The sequence below is a fragment of the Monodon monoceros genome, unplaced genomic scaffold, assembly GCF_005190385.1.
Source record: "Monodon monoceros isolate NGI ecotype Baffin Bay Population unplaced genomic scaffold, NGI_Narwhal_1 Super_Scaffold_13, whole genome shotgun sequence".
NCBI classification, from domain to species: domain Eukaryota; kingdom Metazoa; phylum Chordata; class Mammalia; order Artiodactyla; family Monodontidae; genus Monodon; species Monodon monoceros.
The window spans coordinates 24821760-24843892 of NW_021703769.1; the positions used below are offsets into that span (position 1 = coordinate 24821760).

Below are 22133 nucleotides of genomic sequence, written 5' to 3' on the forward strand. Positions count from 1 at the left end.
AGCTCATTTAGCCCACACAACTGCATGAAATGAGCATTATTATTGTCCCCATTTTGTACATTAGATACTGGAGAAACAGAGAAGTTGAATAGCTTGCCCAAGGTCACACAGCTTGTAGGGGCAGAGCTGGGATTCTTACTGTAAATACAACCTGCTTAGCCACTATGCTTATACTGCCTACATCCAAACGAATAAATGGACAGAGAGATACATGTGAAACCGAGCAAGAGCTCATGTGCCTGGGCATTTGCAGCAAAATAAGGATTTATTTGCAGGGCATCAAGCAAAGGAGTGGGAGACAAGTCTCAGATCCACTTCATCTTGGTCTTTGAGTTAGGGATGTTTTAAGGGGGAAGAACAAAGGAACTAGAATTAATTATCGTCTTGTGACCTTTCTTAACCATGGTTTCAGGAATCAGGAGGTCTCCTCCTTATAATTCTCTGTCCAGGCGGTCCATGGCTTGAGGATCTGTGGGCTCATCTTGCCCTAGAGAAACAACCTGAGTTTGTAAGTTAATGATGACGTAGTAGCAATTTTAGTACATTGATGATGTTATCAACAATAGCTGACCCTGGTTGATTAGTGTTCAGTTAGCACAGGATTGAGGCCAGAGGGGACAAAAAAGGGATTGAGGTCAGAGGAGACAAGCAGGGGAATAAAGTTTTGGATACAGAGATTAATCATAAACTCAGTACAGGAACTTGGTTTTAGGGAGACTCGGTTTCACACATAAATAAAGTGTGATGGACATGGGAGCAAGTGTGACCTTCCTGGGGAACAGGCCAAAGTTAGGAATAGGGGTAGGTCAGGCCCAGCAGAACCTGGACAGTGGGGAGTCGGGGGAGATTGTGCCCTGGAGGGGCCCCTGCACTTGAGCTAATGGTGGGTTACAAGATGTACTTCATACCCCTTCAACTGAGCACATGCAGGTCATGTGACAGGCACCAGGCCCTAGGGAGCCACATAGTTTCCAGTAATGGATTGATGACTCCTTGGTCCTCATGCCAGAGAAATCCACATCCTCACCCAGGTCCTGGCCCAACACAGAGGTAGACCAGAAGTCCCCCTCCACTGAAAAAGAAAGGTCCACATCCAATCTCAGAATATCCTGTTGGCTCTACCCTCAAAATATATCCAGAACCCCACCTCTTCTCATCATCTTCACTGCTGTCACCCTGACTCATTTCACCATCATTTCTTGCCTGGATTTTTGCAGTAGCCTCCAGTGGTAGACAGAATATTGGCCTTCCAAAGATGTCCACATTCTATGGAATGTCATCTTAAGTGGCAAAAAGGGCTTTGCAGAAGAATTAAATTAAGGATATTGAGATGGGGAGATTATCCTGGTGGGCCCAATGCAATCACAAGAAGAAAGCAGGAGGGTCAGAGTCAGAGAGAGAATGGAAGATAGTACCTTTCTGGCTTTGAAGCCAGAAAGGGGTCACAAGCCAAGGAATGCAGTTGGCTTCTAGAAACTGGAAAAGGCATGGGAATGGATTCTCCCCAAAAGCCTACAAAAGGAACACAGCCCTGCCAGTAACTTGATCTCAGTCCATTAAGAACTGTACCAGACCCCTGACCTCCAACAGTGAAAGATAATAAATTTGAGTTGTTTTAAACCACAGAGTTTGTAGTAATTTGTTACAGCAGCAATAGGAAACTAATACACTTCCTCACTGGCCTTCCTGTCTCCACCCTTACCCGTTCCAGCACATTCTCTAAATGGCAGCCTGAGGGGTCCTTTAAAAAATACATGTCAGATCCACTGCTCACAGCTCCCCCCGATGGCTCCCCACATACCTCAGAGTAAAAGCCAAAGGCCTTTCAATGTCCCTCAAGTCCCTACATGATGTGTCATGATCCTCCCATCACCTCACTGCCTTTCCAACTCCTCGCTCCAGCCACACTGGCCTCTCTACTGTTCTTCAAATACAGCAGGGCCCTCCAGCCTTAGGGCATTGCTTTGCAAGGGCTGTGCCCTCCCCCTGACATGCTGTTTCCCAGATAACCACATGGCTCATTTCCTCTTCCTTGAGTCTTTTCCTAAATGTTTCCTTCCTAGTGAGGCTTTCCAGGCCACCCCAAATAATGCTGCAACCTGCCCCACACCCCATACTCCCCAAACCTCTATTTGCCTCTATTTTTTCTCTTTTCTACAGTAATTTATCACCTCCTAACATATTATATAATTTGCTTATTTACTTTGTTATTTATCTTCTGCTTCCTCTACAGGGGAAGGGTTCACAGTGTACCGCCAATGCCTAGAACTATGCCTGGCATATAGTAGGTGCTCATTAAATATTTGTTGAGTGAATAAATGAATGGACGGAGGTAGCTGTGACCTGGGGGTCAGGAGAGCTGGATCTGAACTCAGTTTGCCATGACAAGACCCTTTTGCTTTCTGGGCTTCAGTTTACTCTCCGTGATTCTATACAGAGAAGTTGGGCCTTGGCCTCCTGCCTCAGGTTCTATGCCTGACCATACACCAGCCACCCTTGGCCAGTAGCGGGTCACCCCCAACCCTGAGGTAGATCTACTAAACTCCCTGACACCACCACCCTTCAGGTCCTGAGAATCCTTGGGGCACTTGCTGGCAGCCTTGGGGGTTAGGAGCATCTGCAGCTGCCACCTCCACTCCTTCCTCCCCAGGGGTGATAAAATTGGTGCAACCGGTTCTCCTGGGCCAGGCAGAATACCTGCTCTGTCAGCTGAGACTTCCAAGCCACCGCCTTTGTCATTTGTCCCAGATATTCTCAGCTCCCTTTTAAGACAAAGGAAAGAGTCCTTTATACCAGACGTTACCGCCCAACTCTCTCTCAGCCTATGTGGCGGATTCTTACTGGGGGAAACTTACCCTTGGCCTCTGTGAGGTGGGAGGAGGGGATGTGTGGAGGGGACCTTGTTCGTTCAAAATGTCTCAAGAAATATTGATCGAGCAATTCCTGGAAAGTTCTAGGTGCTGTAGATATACCAGCGAACAAAACAGAAAAAAGTCCTTGTCCTTGTGGGTTTCTAATGAGGGGAACAGACAATAAAGAAACATCTAATATAATTTCAAGGGTGATGAATAAAAATGAAGCAGGGTAAGGGACTAGAAAATGCTGGGAGTGGGTGGGGGTTATTTTAGACAGATTGGCCAGGGAAGGCCTCTCTGAGGAAATGACTTTTGGACAAAGGTGAATAGAAGGAGGGAGCCAGCCATAAAAAATCTGGGAGAAGAGCATTCTAGACAGAGGGAATAGCAAGTGCAAAGGCCCCGAGGCAGGAACTAGTTTATATGATGGAAGAACAGCTAGGGGGCAGGTGTGGCTGGAGTGGAGTGAAATAAGAAAAGAGTGGTAGGAGGGCTTCCCTGGTGGCGCAGTTGTTAAAGAATCCGCCAGCCAAGGCAGGGGACACAGGTTCGAGCCCTGGTCCAGGAAGATCCCACATGCCACGGAGCAACTAAGCCCATGCACCACAACTACTGAGGCTGCGTGCCACAACTACTGAAGCCCGCGAGCCTAGAGCCCGTGCTCTGCAACAAGCCACCGCAATGAGAAGCCCACACACCGCAATGAAGAGCTGCCCCTGCTCGCCACCACTAGAGAAAGCCTGAGCGCGGCAACGAAGACCCAACGCAGCCAAAAAAGAAAAAGAAAACCAAAATAAGTAAATTTAAAGAAAAAAGAAAAGAGTGGTAGGAGACGAGGGCTGCATGGTATAGAACCTTGAAACCTATAGGGAAAACTTTAGATTTCACTCTGGGAGGGATTGGAAGCCACTGGAGGGTTTTAAACAAGAAAGTGGCATAATCTGATCAGGCTCTAGAGAGATCCTTTGGGTTGCTGTCAAGAGAATGGATCATGGTGGTGGAAGAGAGAAAGAAGGGAGATCAGAAAGAAGGCTGATGAGCTTCCCTGGTGGCGCGGTGGTTAAGAATATGCCTGCCAATGCAGGGGACACAGGTTCAAGCCCTGGTCCAGGAAGATCCCACATGCCACAGAGCAACTAAGCCCTTGTGCCACAACTACTGAGCCCGCATGCCTAGAGCCCGTGCTCTGCAACAAGAGAAGCCACCACAATGAGAAGCCCGTGCACCGCAATGAAGAGTAGCCCCCACTCACCACAACTAGAGAAAGCCCGCGCTCAGCAACAAAGACCCAGTGCAGCCAAAAATAAATAAAATACAATAAATTAATTTAAAAAAAAAAGAGAAGGCTGATGATACGGTCATCCATGCAGGAGAGCCTGGTGGCCTGGACAGGGTAGTGTGGCCAAGGAGATGAGCTGTGGCTGGAGCCTCAGAGAAGTGTTTCCAAAAATAACCATCTCATCAGAGCTGGTGAGAGCTTTAGAATCCTAACAGTAGGCAGGAGTTCTGGAGTCTGTCAGTCCTGGACTGGAGGCCCAGCTCCACACATTCCAGCTGTGAGTCCTTGGGCAAGTTGTTATACCTCTCTGAGGCTTGGTTTTCCCACCTGTAAAATGGGCATGATAAGAGAGCTTGCTTCCAAGGGGTGTCTTGAGGACTCAGTAACATATAAATAAGGCACAGAGCACAGGGCATGGTGCTTAGTATACAGTCAGTAAAGCCATGACTCAACTCCCCACATTTATTGATAGAGAAACTGAGGGCAGCTCTGGCTTAGAGGCAGACAGAGGACTGGACGAAAAGGAAGCAGAATTTACAGGGTTCCTCAAAGTCATGTACCCACAGAGTCTATAAATAAGATGAATGAGCAAAGTGGGCCAGGGACATGAAAAATAATGTGGCCCTGCCTGGCCATCTTGCTTTTCCACTTTTCAGACACATGTAATATATGTGCGCACCTAAAGGGCTGGCTAGCCCAGCTCCACCTGACTACTGCCCCATGGTACCAGATACCCCATTTTTCTTATCATTTTATTTGTGTGTGTGGCCACACCATACACCTTGCGGGATCTTAGTTCCCCAACCGGGGATTGAACCCACGCCCTCAACAGTGAAGGGCCAGAGTTCTAACCACTGGACAACCAGGGAATTCCCCCCATTTTTCAATAGAAGTCAGAAACCCAGATTTTTATGTGAAATCTCCCAACTTTAAATTACATTTTCTAATTACTTGTAGAGTATAGGAACACAGTAAATTTTTATATATTTGTCTTACTATTATTTCAGCATCCTTGCTATTATTTCCTCCTTTCCAATCCTTACATCATTTATTTCTCTTGCCTTGTTCCTTTGGCTAGACCTCCAACATAATGTTGAAGTCATGATAGCTGGCACCACGGTCTTGTTCCTGACACAGAAGGAATGAATCTTACTTTTCATGACTGCAGGTCTCTAATTTCATTATTTTTAAATGTTGGCTCATTTTTCAAACATTGTGAATGCCAAAGTCTATCAACCTGTGGGCTGCCAATTTGTGATCTCTGCTTTACCAGAATTCTCTCCCTCAGCTGCAACAACGGTCTCATTGGGTAGGTACTATTATTCTCCCCATTTGACATGTGAGGACCCCAAGGTTCAGAGAGGTGAAGTGACTTGCCACAGTTACACAGCTGGGAAGAGGCAGAGCCAGGATTCAAACCCAGCTCTGCCTGATGCCAAAATCTGTGGGACCCTGGATGCCCAGCTCAGTTCCTCTTTATACTATACCCTGTCCTGCATCTAGGGGCTGTGGGGTCCTGGAGAAGCTCTGTCATCAACTTTGAGTGACCCTTGACCATGGGCCTTCCGCTCTCTGGGCCTCAGTCTCTCATCTGCCAACCTGGGACACGTTCAGCTATGAGAACCCCAATAGTGCCCCAGCCTCCTCCCCCACAGTCCAACTGCACATCTGTTAAGTATTAGACCTGATCTTGATATGGCCCTTGTTTGGGGGCCTGGCTCTGTCACTTACTGCTGTGTGACTTGGGGCTGCTTAACCTTGCCTCATCTCAGCTGTAAAATATGATTAAAAGTAGCACCTACCTTAAAGTGCTTAGGACATACCAGGCATGATATAAGTGCCTAGTAAACTTTAGTCCTCATGATTATTGGTAAGTGCATGCATGTGTACATTGGCAGGAAGAAAAGAGAAATATAATTTAAATAGTTGTATTAGGATGGAGATGTGGTTTTTAACATTTTTTACTATCACTGTTACAATTTTTTTTTTTTTTTGCGGTACGCGGGCCTCTCACTGTTGTGACCCCTCCCGTTGCAGAGCACAGGCTCCGGACGCGCAGGCTCAGCAGCCATGGCTCACGGGCCCAGCCGCTCCGCGGCATGTGGGATCTTCCCGGACTGGGGTACGAACCCGCGTCCCCTGCATCGGCAGGCAGACTCTCAACCACTGCGCCACCAGGGAAACCCACTGTTACAATTTTTAAAAAAATGTTTAATGCCACCCATGACTCTTCCATTATAGAGAATATATTCATTGTAGAGAATAAAATTCCTTAACCCAACATCCAAGGCTCTCTCTGATTAGACATCAACCCATATTTCAGTAGAGCAGAGTGGCTAAGGCCACGTGGAGGCAGGCCACCCAGCCTGAATCCCAACTCTCTGACTTATTAGCTGTGTGAGTTTGGGCAAGAAACTTTACCTCTCTGTACCTACATTTCCTCATCTGTAAAATAAGGAAAGTGAAAATTCTCACCTGATGAGGTGATACGACATAAAAGGCTTATAGCACAGTGTCGATCACATGGAGGCTCAATGCATATTAGTGATTATCATGATCTACCCACCTCCCCCAAATCTCTGTCACCCTGGACCATTCACCAGCCCCAGAACACGACACACCTTGAGCACTGTCATACCTCGAGGTCTTTGCTCATGCCGTGCTCTATTTGGCATGCCTTCTTCTTCTTCATTTTATTTTTAATTTTATTTATTTTTTTATACAGCAGGTTCTTATTAGTTATCCATTTTATACATATTAGTATATATAGGTCAATCCCAATCTCCCAATTCATACCACCACCACCACCACCCTGCCACTTTCCCCCCTTGGTGTCCATACGTTTGTTCTCTACATCTGTGTCTCTATTTCTGCCCTGCAAACCGGTTCATCTGTACCATTTTTCTAGGTTCCACATATATGCGTTAATATACGATATTTTTCTCTTTCTGACTAACTTCACTCTGTATGACAGTCTCTAGATCCATCCACGTCTCTACAAATGATCCAATTTCGTTCCTTTTTATGGCTAATATTCCACTGCATATATGTACCACATCTTCTTTATCCATTCGTCTGTCAATGGGCATTTAGGTTGCTTCCATGACCTGGCTATTGTAAATAGGGCTGCAATGGACATTGGGGTGCATGTGTCTTTTTGAATTATGGTTATCTCAGGGTATATGCCCAGTAGTGGGATTGCTGGGTCATATGGTAATTCTATTTTTAGTTGTTTAAGGAACCTCTATACTGTTCTCCATAGTGGCTGTATCAATTTACATTCCCACAAACAGCGCAAGAGGGTTCCATTTTCTCCACACCCTCTCCAGCATTTATCGTTTGTAGATTTTTTGATGATGGCCATTTGCATTTCTGTAATGATTAGTGATGTTGAGCATCCTTTCATGTGTTTGTTGGCCATCTGTGTATCTTCTTTGGAGAAATGTCTACTTAGTTCTTCTGCCCATTTTTGGATTGGTTTTTCTGTTTTTTTGATATGGAGCTGCATGAGCTGCTTATATATTTTGGACATTAATCCTTCGTCCACTGATTCGTTTGCAAATATTTTCTCCCATTCTAAGGGTTGTCTTTTCATCTTGTTTGTAGTTTCCTTTGCTTTGCAAAAGCTGTGAAGTTTCATTAGGTCCCGTTTGTTTATCTTTGTTTTTATTTCCATTGCTCTAGGAGGTGGATCAAAAAAGATCTTGCTGTGATTTATGTCAAAGAGTGTTCTTCCTATGTTTTCCTCTAAGAGTTTTATAGTGTCTGGTCTTACATTTAGGTCTCTAATCCACTTTGAGTTTATTTTTGTGTACAGTGTTAGGGAGTGCTCTAATTTCATTCTTTTACATGTAGCAGTCCAGTTTTCCCAGCACCACGTACTGAAGAGACTGTCTTTCCTCCACTGTATATCCTTACCTCCTTTGTCATAGATTAGTTGACTGTAGGTGTGTGGGTTTATCTCTGGGCTTTCTATCCTGTTCCATTGATCTATATTTTTGTTTTTGTGTTAGTACCATATTGTCTTGCTTACTGTAGCTTTGTAGTATAGTCTGAAGTCAGGGAGTCTGATTCCTCCAGCTCCGTTTTTTTCCCTCAAGACTGCTTTGGCTATTCGGGGTCTTTATGGTCTCCATACAAATTTTAAGATTTTTTGTTCCAGTTCTGTAAAAAATGCCATTGGGAATTTGATAGGGATTGCACTGAATCTGTAGATTGCTTTGGGTAATATAGTCATTTTCACAATACTGATTCTCCCAATCCAAGAACATGGTATATCTCTCCATCTGTTTAAATCATCTTTAATTTCTTTCATCAGTGTCTTACAGTTTTCTGCAACCAGCTCTTCTGTCTCCCTAGGTAGGTTTATTCCTACGTATTTTATTCTTTTTGTTGCCATGTTAAATGGGAGGGTTTCCTTAATTTCTCTTTCAGATTTTTCATCATTAGTGTACAGGAATGCAAGAGATTTCTGTGCATTAATTTTGTATCCTGAAACTTTACCAAATTCATTGATTAGTGTACAGGAATGCAAGAGATTTCTGTGCATTAATTTTGTATCCTGAAACTTTACCAAATTCATTGATTAGCTCTAGTAGTTTTCTGGTGGCATCTTTAGGATTCTCTATGTATAGTATCATGTCATCTGCAAACAGTGACAGTTTTACTTCTTTTCCAGTTTGTATTCCTTTTCTTTTTCTTCTCTGATTGCTGTGGCTAGGACTTCCAAAATAATAATAATTGTGGCGAGAGTGGACATCCTTGTCGTGTTACTGATCTTGGAGGAAATGCTTTCAGTTTTTCACCATTGAGAATGATGTTTGCTGTGGGTTTGTCATATATGGCCTTTATTATGTTGAGGTAGGTTCCCTCTATGCCCACTTTCTGGTGAGGTTTTTTTTTTTACCATAAATGGGTGTTGAATTTTGTCAAAGCTTTTTCTGCATCTATTGAGATGATCATATGGTTTTTCTTCTTCAATTTGTTAATATGGTGTATCACATTGATTGATTTGTGTATGTTGAAGAATCCTTGCATCCCTGGGATAAATCCCACTTGATCATGGTGTATGATCCTTTCAATGTGTTGTTGGATTCTGTTTGCTAGTATTTTGTTGAGGATTTTTGCGTCTACATTCATCAGTGATATTTGTCTGTAATTTTCTTTTTGTGTAGTATCTTTGTCTGGTTTTGGTATCAGGGTGATGGGGCCTTGTAGAATGAGTTTGGGAGTGTTCCTTCTTCTGCAATTTTTGGGAAGAGCTTGAGAAGGATGTTAGCTCTTCTCTAAATGTTTGATAGAATTCACATGTGAAGCCATCTGGTCCTGGACTTTTGTTTATTGGATGATTTTTATTCACAGTTTCAATTTCATAACTTGTGATTGGTCTGTTCATGTTTTCTGTTTCTTCCTGGTTCAGTCTTGGAAGGTTATACCTTTCTAAGAATTTTTCCATTTCTTCTAGGTTGTCCATTTTATTGGCATAGAGTTGCTTGTAGTAGTCTCTTAGGATGCATTGTATTTCTGCTGTGTCTGTTGTAACTTCTCTTTATCATTTCTAATTTTATTGATTTGAGTCCTCTCCCTCTTTTTCTTGATGAGTCTGGCTAATGGTTTATCAATTTTGTTTATCTTCTCAAAGAACCAGCTTTTAGTTTTATTGATTTCTGCTCTGATCTTTATGATTTCTTTCCTTCTGCTAACTTTGGGTTTTGTTTGTTCTTCCTTTCTCTAGTTCCTTTAGGTGTAAGGTTAGATTGTTTATTTGAGATTTTTCTTGTTTCTTGAGGTAGGTTTGTATTGCTATAAACTTCCCTCTTAGAACTGCTTTTGCTGCATCCCATAGGTTTTGGACTGTCATGTTTTCGTTGTCATTTGTCTCTAGGTATCTTGTGATTTCCTCTTTGATTTCTTCAGTGATCTCTTGGTTATTTAGTAACGGATTGTTTAGCCTCTGTGCGTTTATGTTTTTTACGTTTTTCTCCCTGTAATTGATTTCTAATCTCATAGCGTTGTGGTCAGAAAAGATGCTTGATATGATTTCAATTTTCTTAAATTTACTGAGGCTTGATTTGTGACCCAATATGTGATGTATCCTGGAGAACGTTCCGTGCACACTTGAGAAGAAAGTGTAATCTGCTGTTTTTGGATGGAATGTCCTATAAATATCAATTAAATCTATCTGGTCTATTGTGCCATTTAAAGCTTGTGTTTCCTTATTTTCTGTTTGGATGATCTGTCCATCGGTGTAAGTGAGGTGTTAAAGTCCCCCACTATTACTGTGTTACTGTCGATTTCCTCTTTTATAGCTGTTAGCAGTTGCCTTATGTATTGAGGTGCTCCTATGTGGGTGCGTATATATTTATAATTGTTATATCTTCTTCTTGGATTTATCCCTTGATCATTATGTAGTGTCCTTCCTTGTCTCTTGTAACATTCTTTATTTTAAAGTCTATTTTGTCTGATATGAGTATTGCTACTCCAGCTTTCTTTTGATTTCCATTTGCATGGAATATCTTTTTCCATCCCCTCACTTTCAGTCTGTAAGTGTCCCTAGGTCTGAAGTGGGTCTCTTGTAGACAGCATACATATGGGTCTTGTTTTTGTGTCCATTCAGCAAGCCTGTGTCTTTTATTTGGAGCATTTAATCCATTCATGTTTAAGGTAATTATCGATATGTATGTTCCTATGAACATTTTCTTAATTGTTTTGGGTTTGTTTTTGTAGGTCCTTTTCTTCTCTTGTGTTTCCCACTTAGAGTAGTTCCTTTAGCATTTGTTGTAGGGCTGGTTTGGTGGTGCTGAATTCTCTTAGCTTTTGCTTGTCTCTAAAGCTTTTGATTTCTCCATTGAACCTGAATGAGATCCTTGTCAGGTAATCTTGGTTGTAGGTTCTTCCCTTTCATCACTTTAAATATATCATGCCACTCCCTCTGGCTTGTAGAGTTTCTGCTGAGAAATCAGCTGTTAACCTTATGGGAGTTCCCATGTATGTTATTTGTCGTTTTTCCCTTGTTGCTTTCAATAATTTTTCTTTGCCTTTAATTTTTGTCAATTTGATTACTATGTGTCTCAAGATGTTTCTCCTTTGGTTTATCCTGCCTGGGACTCTCTGCACTTCCTGGACTTGGGTGGCTATTTCCTTTCCCATGTTAGGGAACTTTTCAACTATAATCTCTTCAAATACTTTCTCGGGTCTTCTCTCTCTCTTCTTCTGGGACCCCTATACTGCAAATGTTGTTGCATTTAATGTTGTCCCAGAGGTCTCTTAGGCTGTCTTCATTTCTTTTCATTCTTTTTTCTTTATTCTGTTCCACAGCAGTGAATTACACCATTCTATCTTCCAGGTCACTTATCCGTTTTTCTGCCTCAGTTATTCTGCTATTGATTCCTTCTGTTGTATTTTTCATTTCAGTTATTGTATTGTTCATCTCTCTTTGTTTGTTCTTTAATTCTTCTAGGTGTTTGTTCTTTCATTCTTCTAGGTCTTTGTGAAACATTTATTGCATCTTCTCGATCTTTGTCTCCATTCTTTTTCCGAGGTCCTGGATCATCTTCACTGTCATTATTCTGAATTCTTTTTCTGGAAGGTTTCCTATCTCCACTTCATTTAGTTGTTTTTCTGGGGTGTTATCTTGTTCCTTCATCTGGTACATAGCCCTCTGCCTTTTCATCTTGTCTGTCTTTCTGAGAATGTGGTTTTTGTTCCACAGGCTGCAGACTTGTAGTTCTTGCTTCTGCTGTCTGCCCTCTGGTGGATGAGGCTATCTAAGAGGCTTGTGCAAGTTTCCTGATGGGAGGGAATGGTGGTGGGTAGAGCTGTTGCTCTGGTGGGCAGAGCTCAGTAAAACTTTAATCCACTTTGTCTGCTGATGGGTGGGGCTGGGTTCCCTCCCTGTTGGTTGTTTGGCCTGAGGCGACCCAACACTGGCGCCTACCCAGCTCTTTGGTGGGGCTAATGGCGGACTCTGGGAGGGCTCACGCCAAGTACTTCCCAGAACTTCTGCTGCCAGTGTCCTTGTCCTCATGGTGAAACACAGCCAGCCCCAACCTCTGCAGGAGACCCTCCAACACTAGCAGGTAGGTCTGGTTCATTCTCCTGTGGGGTCACTGCTCCTTCCCTCCTGGGTCCTGATGCGCACACTACTTTGTGTGTGCCCTCCAAGAGTGGAGTCTCCCGTTGCCGTACCCCCAGGTTGGGAAGCCTGACGTCGGGCTCAGAACCTTCACTCCAGTGGGTGGACTTCTGTGGTATAAGTGTTTTCCAGTTTGTGAGTCATCCACCCAGCAGTTATGGGATTTGATTTTATTGTGATTGTGTCCCTCCTACCGTCTCATCGTGCCTTCTCTTTTGTATTTATATATGGGGTATCTTTTTTGGTGAGTTCCAGTGTCTTCCTGTCAATGACTGTTCAGCAGTTAGCTGTGATTCCGGTGCTCTCACAAGAGGGAGTGATCGCACGTCCTTCTACTCCGCCATCTTGAAACAATCCCCCTGGCATGCCTTCTTCTGTCCATCAAACACTCTGTTGTCAAGGCCTAGATCAAGTGTTACCTCCCCCTCTGAGACTTTCTGTCCCCATCAGTCCCTCCCCTGGCCCTTCTGAGGGCTGGGTACGCTTACCGCCCTTACCCCCTCAGCTGTGCACTGCTGCCTCACTCATCCCTCCCACTGCATCACACCCTTCCTGAGGATGTGGGGAACTCGACCTTGCTCTGAGCTCCAGCCATAGGGCCACACACAGATGTCTGAGGGATATCAGCCTTCAGGGAAACTCAGTGATCAAACTGAGTCCGACAGTCCTCCCGCATCCTGCCCTGTTCCATCTCAGCCTCAGAGTCCTCTCCTGTAACTGAGGCAATGTGGCCCAGCAGGGTGGTGGTGAAGACAAATAAGAAAGCACAGGTGAAGGCCCGTTTTCTCCCTCCCTGTCTCCTAGGCAGCCTAGTTTGCTTCCCCCCTGGACTAGCTGGAGATGCGGAAGGGAATGCTGGATGTGGGGGCACCTATGGCCATCCAGAGGCCTGCTCAAAATGGTCCTCTGACTCTGGTTAGAGTTTCTGATTCCAAAGGGTTTTATGGCAAGGCCCAGGACCCTGCATTTTCAAAAGTGAGTTATAAACCCCTTCCTCCAGGGGTTTCCATGGGATATATTCTGAAATAACTGTTCTGGATGCACCAAACCTCCCTATGGCAATCGGGGCAGCGCAGCTGTGTGAGCAGCCAAGTGACCCCTCAGCCCGCACAAGCTTTGATGGGGGGAATGCTGCCACCTAGGGGCTAAGAAAGAAACTGCCAAAGCTGGGGCCTGAGCCATATTGATAAAAACATTTATTGAGCACTTTCTGAGTGCCGGGCACTATGCCAAACTCTTTGTACATTTCATCATACTGTATCCCAATGACAGCCCTATGAGGTAGTACTGTCATAAGCCCCATTGTACAGATGAGGAATGCGGGACTCAGAGAGGTGAAGTGACTTACCCAAGGTCACACAGCAAGTAAGTGTCAGCGCTTGGATCTGAATCCAGATCTGGCTCACAGCTGAACTCTAACCACAACACTCGAGTGCCTCCTACATGCCTACATCAGAGTCGTCTGGGGATGCTGGGAGAACTGCACGTGAAAAGGTTTAACAGGTAAGGGCTCCAAACATATCAGGTCCCTAAAGAGCAGCTTAACTAGAGACTGCCCCTAGGCAGCCTGGAGGAGGGGTGGGTGGGACTCCCCTGTCTTCTCTCTCAGGCAGCCTGACCACCAGCCTGGACCAGCCAGACCCTGGGCCATTTAGGCTCAGCTGCCTCAGATCCCAGAATGCTGCAGGGCTTCCCAGCAGGACAGGGGGCCCAGCGAGGCGACCTTGGTCCAGGGTTTACAGAGCATGTTCCAAAAGGATTTTGACCAATGGCTCACTTCCACTGGGAAGGATATCTAGTCTGCTCCTAGAGGCCCCGGACCCAAAGGTGAGTATCAGGCAGGATGCAGGAGCAAACACCATGGGTCCATCACTCCGAGGCCTGGATGTAGACAGGCACAGCAAGCATGGCACACGGGCCCTCGGCCCCTGCCTGCAGCTCCGCCAGGGCCAGGTTGGAGCCCAGGCCCTCAGCATGCCCGGGCACCACCAGCTCAGGTTCACCCCCTACTGTCCCACCCACTACGATGGACAGCACAGCATCGGGCTCCGAGAAGGGTGGCTTGCCTGGGGTGGCCTCGGGCACTGGCCCAGGCCCTGTGTCCTTCAGCTCCTCCAGCCCCAGCGGGTCAGGCAGGGGGGTCACCACCTTGCGGCCACCAGTGCTGCCGCTGCGGGGGGCTGCCCTCCTCCGGGGGGGCCGCCGGGCTTGCAGGTCCTTGTCCTTTTGGGGGCCAAGGCGGCAGCGGTGGTCCTTGAGGTACTTGTGGCGGGAAAAGCCCTTGGCGCAGCCGGCACAGCGGAACTTGTAGTTGCCTGTGTGGGCGCGCTGGTGCTCGGCGAGGTGGGCACGGCGACTGAAGGACTTGCTGCACAGGGCGCACTTGTGGAGCTTCATGCCTGGGGAGCGAGGGGAAGGCAGTGAGAGGCACCCAGACCCTTCACCCTGCAATGCTGCCCTGGCACTTGGAACGAAGCCCAGTTCCTCAGCTTGCCCTACGAGCATGGGTGTGATCTGGGCCCTGCTCCCTCCACTCTCATCTCCCACCTTCTCCCAGCCACTTACCCTGTGCCAGCCTCCTGCCTCTGGGCCTTTGCTTGTGCTGTTTCCCCTCTGCCTGGAACAGCAAGCTCAGCCCCTAAACCGTAACTAACTTTGCCAGGTCACCATCATCTCTCTCCTCTCTGGTCTGCCTGCCTCACCCTGGCCGCCTCAGACCATTCCCCACAGGCAGCTAGAGAGGTCTTGGTAAAACCTCTCCATGACACTCCCTGCTCCAAACCCTCCAGTGATTCCCCAAATTTCCCACAGAGCCGCCTGCAGCTGGCCACCCCCTTCACCTCTCAGACACATCCCCTTCCTCTCCCCCCTCTTGTTCTCTGAGCTCCAGGCCTCCCGCCCGCCTTTCCTTGTCTCAAACACCCGCCAGTCTCTTCCCTGCCTGAAGGCTTCGCACTTGCTGCTCCCTCACCCTGGAAGCCATTTCCGGCTCTTCTCCTCCCTCAGACTCAGCTTTTGTGTCACCTCGTCCGGGAAGCCCTCCCTGATACCCACTTCCCTTCTTTCTCTGCCCGCTCACTCTACTTATTTCCATCTTTGCCCTCAGCATATTTTACTGTAACATACTTACTTGTTCGCTGTTCATTTTCGATCTCTGCCACTAAATGCTAAGCTTCCCCAGGAGGGCAGGGTGGGCTTCTGCCTGACTCCCCCATGGCACCCCCAGTGCCTGACACATGGTATTCTCGCAATAGTCACTCACTGGATGAATCACTGGTGCCTCCATATCCACCATGAAGTCAACTCCGTCCCACACACAGCCTGTGCCATAGCCCCCTCAGCCTCCCTGGGATGACAGCTCAGAGAGGGGGCAGTGACTTGCCCGAGGCCACCCAGCAGGACAGTGGTAGTGCCAAGAATCAAGCCCAGGCCCTCTGTCTCCAAGTCCTCCATCTACTCTCTTAGTTTTCACACTTTCTTTAGCCACCAGATCCTGTTTATAAACCAGTGGTTGTTAATCAGGGGTGGCTTTATTCCCCAAGGATCGTTGGGCTTGTCCCCGGAGACATATTTGGCTGTGTCATAACCACGGGGTAGAGGCCAGGGATGCTGCTGAATGTCGTACAGTGCACAGGGCAGCCGCCCACAACGAAGAATTATCCAGCCCCAAATATCAATAGTGCCGATAGTGAGAAACCTCGCTCTATAGACCAAGTGGTATGTGGAAAGCCAGCCAAGCTGCTCTGGGGAAGCAGCAGCCCCAGGAGAAGCTCTGCGGAGCCACCGGGAAACTGAGGAGTGGTGTGGAGACCCCCTACTCCACACCCCAGCTTCCTCGCTCTGCCGAGTGGGCCAAGGAACCTCCCTGGCCTTATCTTGGACCCACTCAGAACTGGATCTCCCTCCACACCTGACCCCACCTCTGTCACGCTGGGTGCCTCTCTGGTATACAGTCATCTCCTCCTGAGTCAGCTTCCTCCTCAGCCTGGGGGACTGTGGTTGACTCACCTCCGTACACCCTGAGGACCCAAACACAGGCCAGGCTCATGGCTCACAGGAGCAAAAGTCTATTGGCTGGAAGGTACCAGGCAGGGAAAATAAGCCTCACAGGATGTGTTTGCTCTTTCTGGGGCTCCTGCCCAGGGGGCTTGAGCTGAACCAGGCCCTCCTGGCACGTCCAGGAGCCACTTACCGGAGTGGGAAAGGATATGAGCCTTCAGCTTGTCTGGCCGGTTGAACTCCTTACTGCAGCCCGTGTGTGTCCTAGGATCCAAAACGCTGGTCAGGGGAGCTCACTAAGCACAGGACTCTCTTGCTGGCCCCCCTGCTAGCCCTGGGCAGGATGGACTCGCTCATCCACCCTAAGGGTTGGGCAGGGGAGCAGCGTGGGGAGTGAAGCAGCCAGGCAGGACCCAAGACAGGACAAAAGGAGAGAGGGCCTGCAGCCCTCGGCCCTGACCCCCTTCTATCCCACAGCTGGGTAAACCTGCCCCCTCCCATCCACCGTCTCTACTCACGAGAAGGGGCATTTGTATTTCTTGAATGGCTCATGGATCAACATGTGTCTCTTCAGTTTGTCCTTGCGGTTGAACGCGGACTCACACACTGAGCATTTGTAGGGCTTCTCACCTGCAGGAGGAAACACAGATGCGGGACCAAGGGTGCCGTGAGAGGGAGTCTGAATATGGGGCGCAGGGGTCTCCGTTAGAGGACAGCAACTCCTCTAGGGAGGTGGCCTGGGGGAATATTGCCTCTCCCTTTCCTCGGACTTTGCTTTGCCAGGGAGAAGAGGAGGCTGTTTCAGTTAGGATGGGCAGGAAGGGCCTCTCTGACGAGGCAACACCTGAGGTGGTGAGGGAGCGAGCCATGCAGGAATGTGGGAGTGAGGGTCCCAGGCAGGAGGAGAGGTGGGGCACTGCATGTGTCTGAGGAACAATGGGGAGGCCCATGTGGCCGGGTTGGAGCAGGAGAGGGAGAATGAGGCAGAAGAGGAGGTGGACAAGGCAGCCAGGCCCAAAAGGGAGGGCTTGGGAGGCCAAGGTTTTTACTCTGAGCCGGATGAGAAGCCACCAGAGGGGCTGAGCAGAGGAGGGGCAGGATCTGACTCGAGAATCTCACAGGCTCCCTCTGGCTGGCTGGGTGTAGAGAACAGATTGAGGGCGTGAGGGTGGAGGCAGGAAGGAGGCTGGTACAAGAAATGGGGAGTGGCCAAGTACGGGTGATGTTCAGGAAGCAGAATCGGCAGGCCTTGCCAACGGACTGGCTGTGGGGCATGAGAGAATCTAAGGCGTGGGCTGGGTGGATGGCCGTGACATTTACTGAAATGGGGTCCACCATAGGGGAGGGGGGAATTACACCTTATCTGGTTGAATCCTTGCAACAAACCATAAGGTAAGTCCTAGAAGAGAAAACTTAGGTTCCTGGTCTACACCTAGTGTTTGGGGGAAGTAAGACTCCAGCCCAGCAGTGTGACCCAGAGTCCACCTGAGTTGCCCCAGATTGTCTGCTGCAGAACCCATGCGTGGGGCTGGGGCTGAGGGGTGGCATGTTGAGCAGCTCTCACCTAACAGGGGTCAGGGGTCAGAAACTGCCCTTTGGAAAAGGGCTATTACTGGGTTGCTTTACTTCCTGCCATTATTTCCTCTCTGTTCTCCTCTCTGGGATGAATAAAGTACTTTTGAAAAATGCCAACCCAATGATTGAGGAAATTCTGGTCCTTACAATGGAATGTTCTGCAGTCATTAAAAAGATTAAGGTCAATCTGTGTTTCCTGATCTGGAAAGATCTCCTGGCTATATTGCTAGGGGGAAAAGAAAAGTGTAGGACAGCTTAATACAGTCTCATTTTTGTTAGAAAAAAATACAATCCCCATACTCCAAAGAAGCCCTGGCCATATGGGTTTGTATCGACACAGAATATGCAGGGAGAAAGGTAGGGGAGGGTACACACCAAACTGTCAGTAGCAATTAAGATTTGAAGGGGGAATTTAACATTTCACTTTAGGTACTTCCATACTGCTTCCATTTTTACAAAAAGTATGTATTACTTTTGAATAATAATAATTATTTTAAAAACCAAAAAGAAAGCAATTTGGTAGTATCTATCAAAATTGCCAATGAAGTTACTTTTTTTCTTCTTTTATCATAAATATGAAATATATGTAACAGAAAATTTACCATTTTAACCATCTTTAAGTGTACACTTCAGTGGCATTAACTACATTCTTACTGTCATGCTACCATCACCACTATCCATCTCCAGAACTTTTTCATCATCCCAAACTAAAACTCGGTACTGCGTATACATTTTAACCTAGCATTTTTTCCACTGCTAGGAATGTACACCTCAGATATATTCCCAAAAGCTTGTCAAGAGACCCACACAGCATTGTGTATACAAACTAACAGCTGAAAAAATAAGTTAAGTGTCCATCCACAGGGAACTAGTTAAATCAAAGACGGTAAACGCAGGAGAATACTATGCAGCTGAGAAAAAGAAGGTGCCATTAGGAACATCTTCAAGGTACTTGATAAGTGAAGAAAAATGGCACATAATAGAGTTATAATATGTGCCTGTTTGTGTAAAAGTAAGCACATGTTTTGTATAGATGTAAAATAAAACTAGAATGTCCCAGGTGAGACCACTAACAGTGATCACCTTTGAGGAGGGGAATTAGGATCACTCTTCAAATTGCAAACTCCAAGTCACAAACTGATGGTGGTTATTTTAACAACTAAAACGGTACAGATAGAAAATATTGTTTTGTGAAACTTCTGTTTCAGTATATTCTGTGTGTAAGTATGTGTTTCCTGGGTTGCATATAAAATGTATTTTTTACCGCACGCCACAGTAAAAAAAAAAAAAAAAAAAAAAAGGATTGTCCATCTGAGGATGCTTTTGTATTATCAAGGATTTTTTCCTCAGGTTTTCTCAATCTTTAGACTGTTTTCAGTATAAAGCAGAACAGAATTTTTTAACTAATAAAAAACATTTTAAAGCTTAAAAGAAAATAAAGTGTCGATGTATCTCAGCTGGGGAACTAAGGAGAGAGGGTTCTATCCAGGTTTGGGAGGGAATTTTGCATCGAGCACAACGCCCCCACCCCCAGGGGCTCAGAATGGCCTCAGGGGCAGAGCCAAGAGTCCCCCCCACCCGCCTCCCGAGGCTCATCTCCACTCTAGTGTTGGTGGGAACCCCTTGTTCACTTGAGGGGGCAGGCAGGGGCCAGGAAGGGGATGGGAAGCGGGGATGAAGAGAGGGAGGGGATGGGCAGGAGGGGGCTCAGGAAGAAGGCTGAAGGAGATGGGGAGGAAGGCCAGAGGGGGATGGGAAGGGGAACAGAGAGGGTGTCTGGAGGGAGGGGAAGGGGGACTGAGCAGGAGTTGGCGGGGGACAGGGTACCCACCTGAGTGGATGTGAGCATGCAGTTTGAGGTAGTGCTCCCGCCGGAAGAACTTCTTGCACACCTGGCACTTGAACCTGCCCCCGCTGCCGTGGGTGGGCAGGTGACGCCGCAGGTAGCGTTCACAAGGAAACACCTGGCAGAACAGAGGAGTCAGCGTCAGGTCTGACTCACCAGCCCTCACCACGTTATGAGCTCAAGGGGCCCCTCGTTACCAGCCCTTACAGAAACATCTTCCTTTCTGCCCACTGGGGGTCAAGGCCCACAGTGTCAAGCTCAGCCATTAGAACCTCATGGCTCCCACTACTCACCCATAAGCCCAGTCAAGACACGCGTGCCCTGAGCTTCTGCCCAGGCTGTTGTTTCTACCCAGGGAGCCTTTCTCTTAGCCTGACAAACTCCTACTCATCCTTTAAGACCCAACTCAGGTCACTGCTTCTGTGAAGCCCTCCCTGACTCCTCAATGCCACACCAGGCAAAGCAAATTCCTCCCTTGAATGTCCACCCATATTTTTAAAGTCAGCATCTAACTTATTGAAACACAGCCCTTTGCTTGTACGGGATCTCCAAGAGGGCAGAGAGGGGCTTTCATTCCTCAGCACAGGGCCTGAATCAAATGACTGACAAGCAAAGGAATGAATGAAAAAATGAACAAATAACTGAAGAAATAAATGGAAAGGTAATAAAAAGCCAGAAAACACAGAAGCCAAAATCTCTTTCCTCCCCAGGCATAGGAAAAGCATTCGTTCGTTTTTTCATTCATCTGATACAGAGAAGTGGTCAAGGACACAGACCCATCAACTTACTAGCCCCATCATTTCCCAGCTGGATGACCTTTCTGTGCCTCAGTTTCCCTGTCTATAAAATGGAGACAGTAATAATTTGCCTACCTCCTAGGGTTAAATGCGTCCGTTCAGACAAAATGCTCAGAATAGCATCTGGCACATGGTTCTTGCTAATTCACGATACCTTTTATTCAGACCACAAATTCCAAACCCCTAAATTAGGCTATATAATTAGAAACATCTACAATGAGGCCGAAGTGAAACCAGGGCTGTCTGTCCTGGAAAATCTGCCTAAGGTTGTAAGAAAATGAGTAGAACAAAGAAACCGGTTAAACACACCAGGGGGATGCAATCTGCAAAATCCAGACTTCAGGAAACTCCACAGGACCGATGGCCCAGTTTCTTCAACAAATACATTAAAAGAAAAAAGAAAGGAGCATCGATGGGGGGAATCTGTAGATTAACAGAAACTTTGGTCGTATCAACCAATCACAATATACCGACCTGATTCAAACAAACTTTACAAAAATTATGTTTTTTGGAAAAGTGGAAAATGGAACACTGCCTGGATATTTGATGATATGAAGGGCCAGGCTTTAGTGAGGGCTTCCAGATCCACTGAAAAGAAGAACCAGTAATAACAAGGATGATAAGACATCAGGAAGCTGGAGGCCGCTGTTCAGATGCTGGGCCTGGGCCCAGGAGAGGCCTCACTCCACGTCAGCCCAGCCTGGCCCGCCTGGCCCAGCAGTAGCACTGGGATGGCCACGGGTGGTGTCCAACGGGTGAGACGGGCCAGGCAGAGCTCTCGCTCTTCAAAGGCAAAGTCGTCTGCGGAGACAACCCCAAGCTTGGCCTGCACGTGTGTTGAGGCAGCAGGGGAGAAGGAGACGGTGGGGTCTTCACTCCATCACCTCTCGCCCCTATTTTCGCCCAGCCAGCAAGGGCAGGGTTCCCCACCTTTTGGCAGTGCGGGCAGGGGAAGTTGTGAGTGGCGGTCTGCAGGTGGTGCTCCAGCGCCTCCGGGGTGGAGTACTTGTTGACGCATTTGACACACCTACATGGGGAGAAGCAGAGAAGTGAGAGAGCTGTGTTCGGGGCTGGATGCCCCAGCAGGCGTGGGAACCGGCCACTCCCTGCCCCCAACACCAGGAGGCAAAATCCCACATCTGATTCATTCTCAAATCAGTCCATTCTTCTCGCTTGCCACCGCCTCCATCCTAATCCAAACCATCTTGCTCAAACGTGTGCAGTAGCCTCCTCCCTGCCCTAATTCATTCTCCACAGGGGAGCCAGCAGGAGCCTTTAAAAATCAAAATCACAGTTTACCCTTCCCCCTCCCCATATCCTCAAGTCCATTCTCTAGTAGGTCTGTGTCTTTATTCACGTCTTGCCCCTAGGTTCTTCATGACCTTTTTTTTTTTCTTAGATTCCATATATATGTGTTAGCATACAGTATTTGTTTTTCTCTTTCTGACTTACTTCACTCTGTATGACAGACTCTAGGTCCATCCACCTTACTACAAATAACTCAATTTTGTTTCTTTTTATGGCTGAGTAATATTCCATTGTATATATGTGCCACAAAGTGAGAGAGTGGCATGGACATATATACACTACCAAACGTAAAATAGATAGCTAGTGGGAAGCAGCCACATAGCACAGGGAGATCAGCTTT

The 22133-nt window shown here is 47.0% G+C and overlaps 1 protein-coding gene across 9 annotated transcripts in view; it reads right to left on the reverse strand.

The window, feature by feature from the left end:
- Positions 1–12484: 12484 nt before the first annotated feature.
- ZNF341 (zinc finger protein 341) overlaps positions 12485–22133 on the reverse strand; it is a 43727-nt gene continuing 34078 nt past the window's right edge. For 7 of the 9 annotated variants that reach the window (XM_029221194.1, XM_029221198.1, XM_029221200.1 and 4 more), the window contains 5 exons: positions 21416–21512; positions 19674–19806; positions 16786–16897; positions 16461–16531; positions 13448–14667 (listed from right to left, as the gene is read on the reverse strand). In XM_029221194.1, coding sequence (XP_029077027.1) covers positions 14138–14667; positions 16461–16531; positions 16786–16897; positions 19674–19806; positions 21416–21512 — 943 coding nt within the window. In that variant the 3' untranslated portion in view covers positions 13448–14137. Of the gene's footprint in view, positions 14668–16460; positions 16532–16785; positions 16898–19673; positions 19807–20794; positions 20809–21415; positions 21513–22133 lie in introns of all 9 variants that reach the window. The other 2 variants (XM_029221197.1, XM_029221196.1) reach the window with 2 other exon arrangements.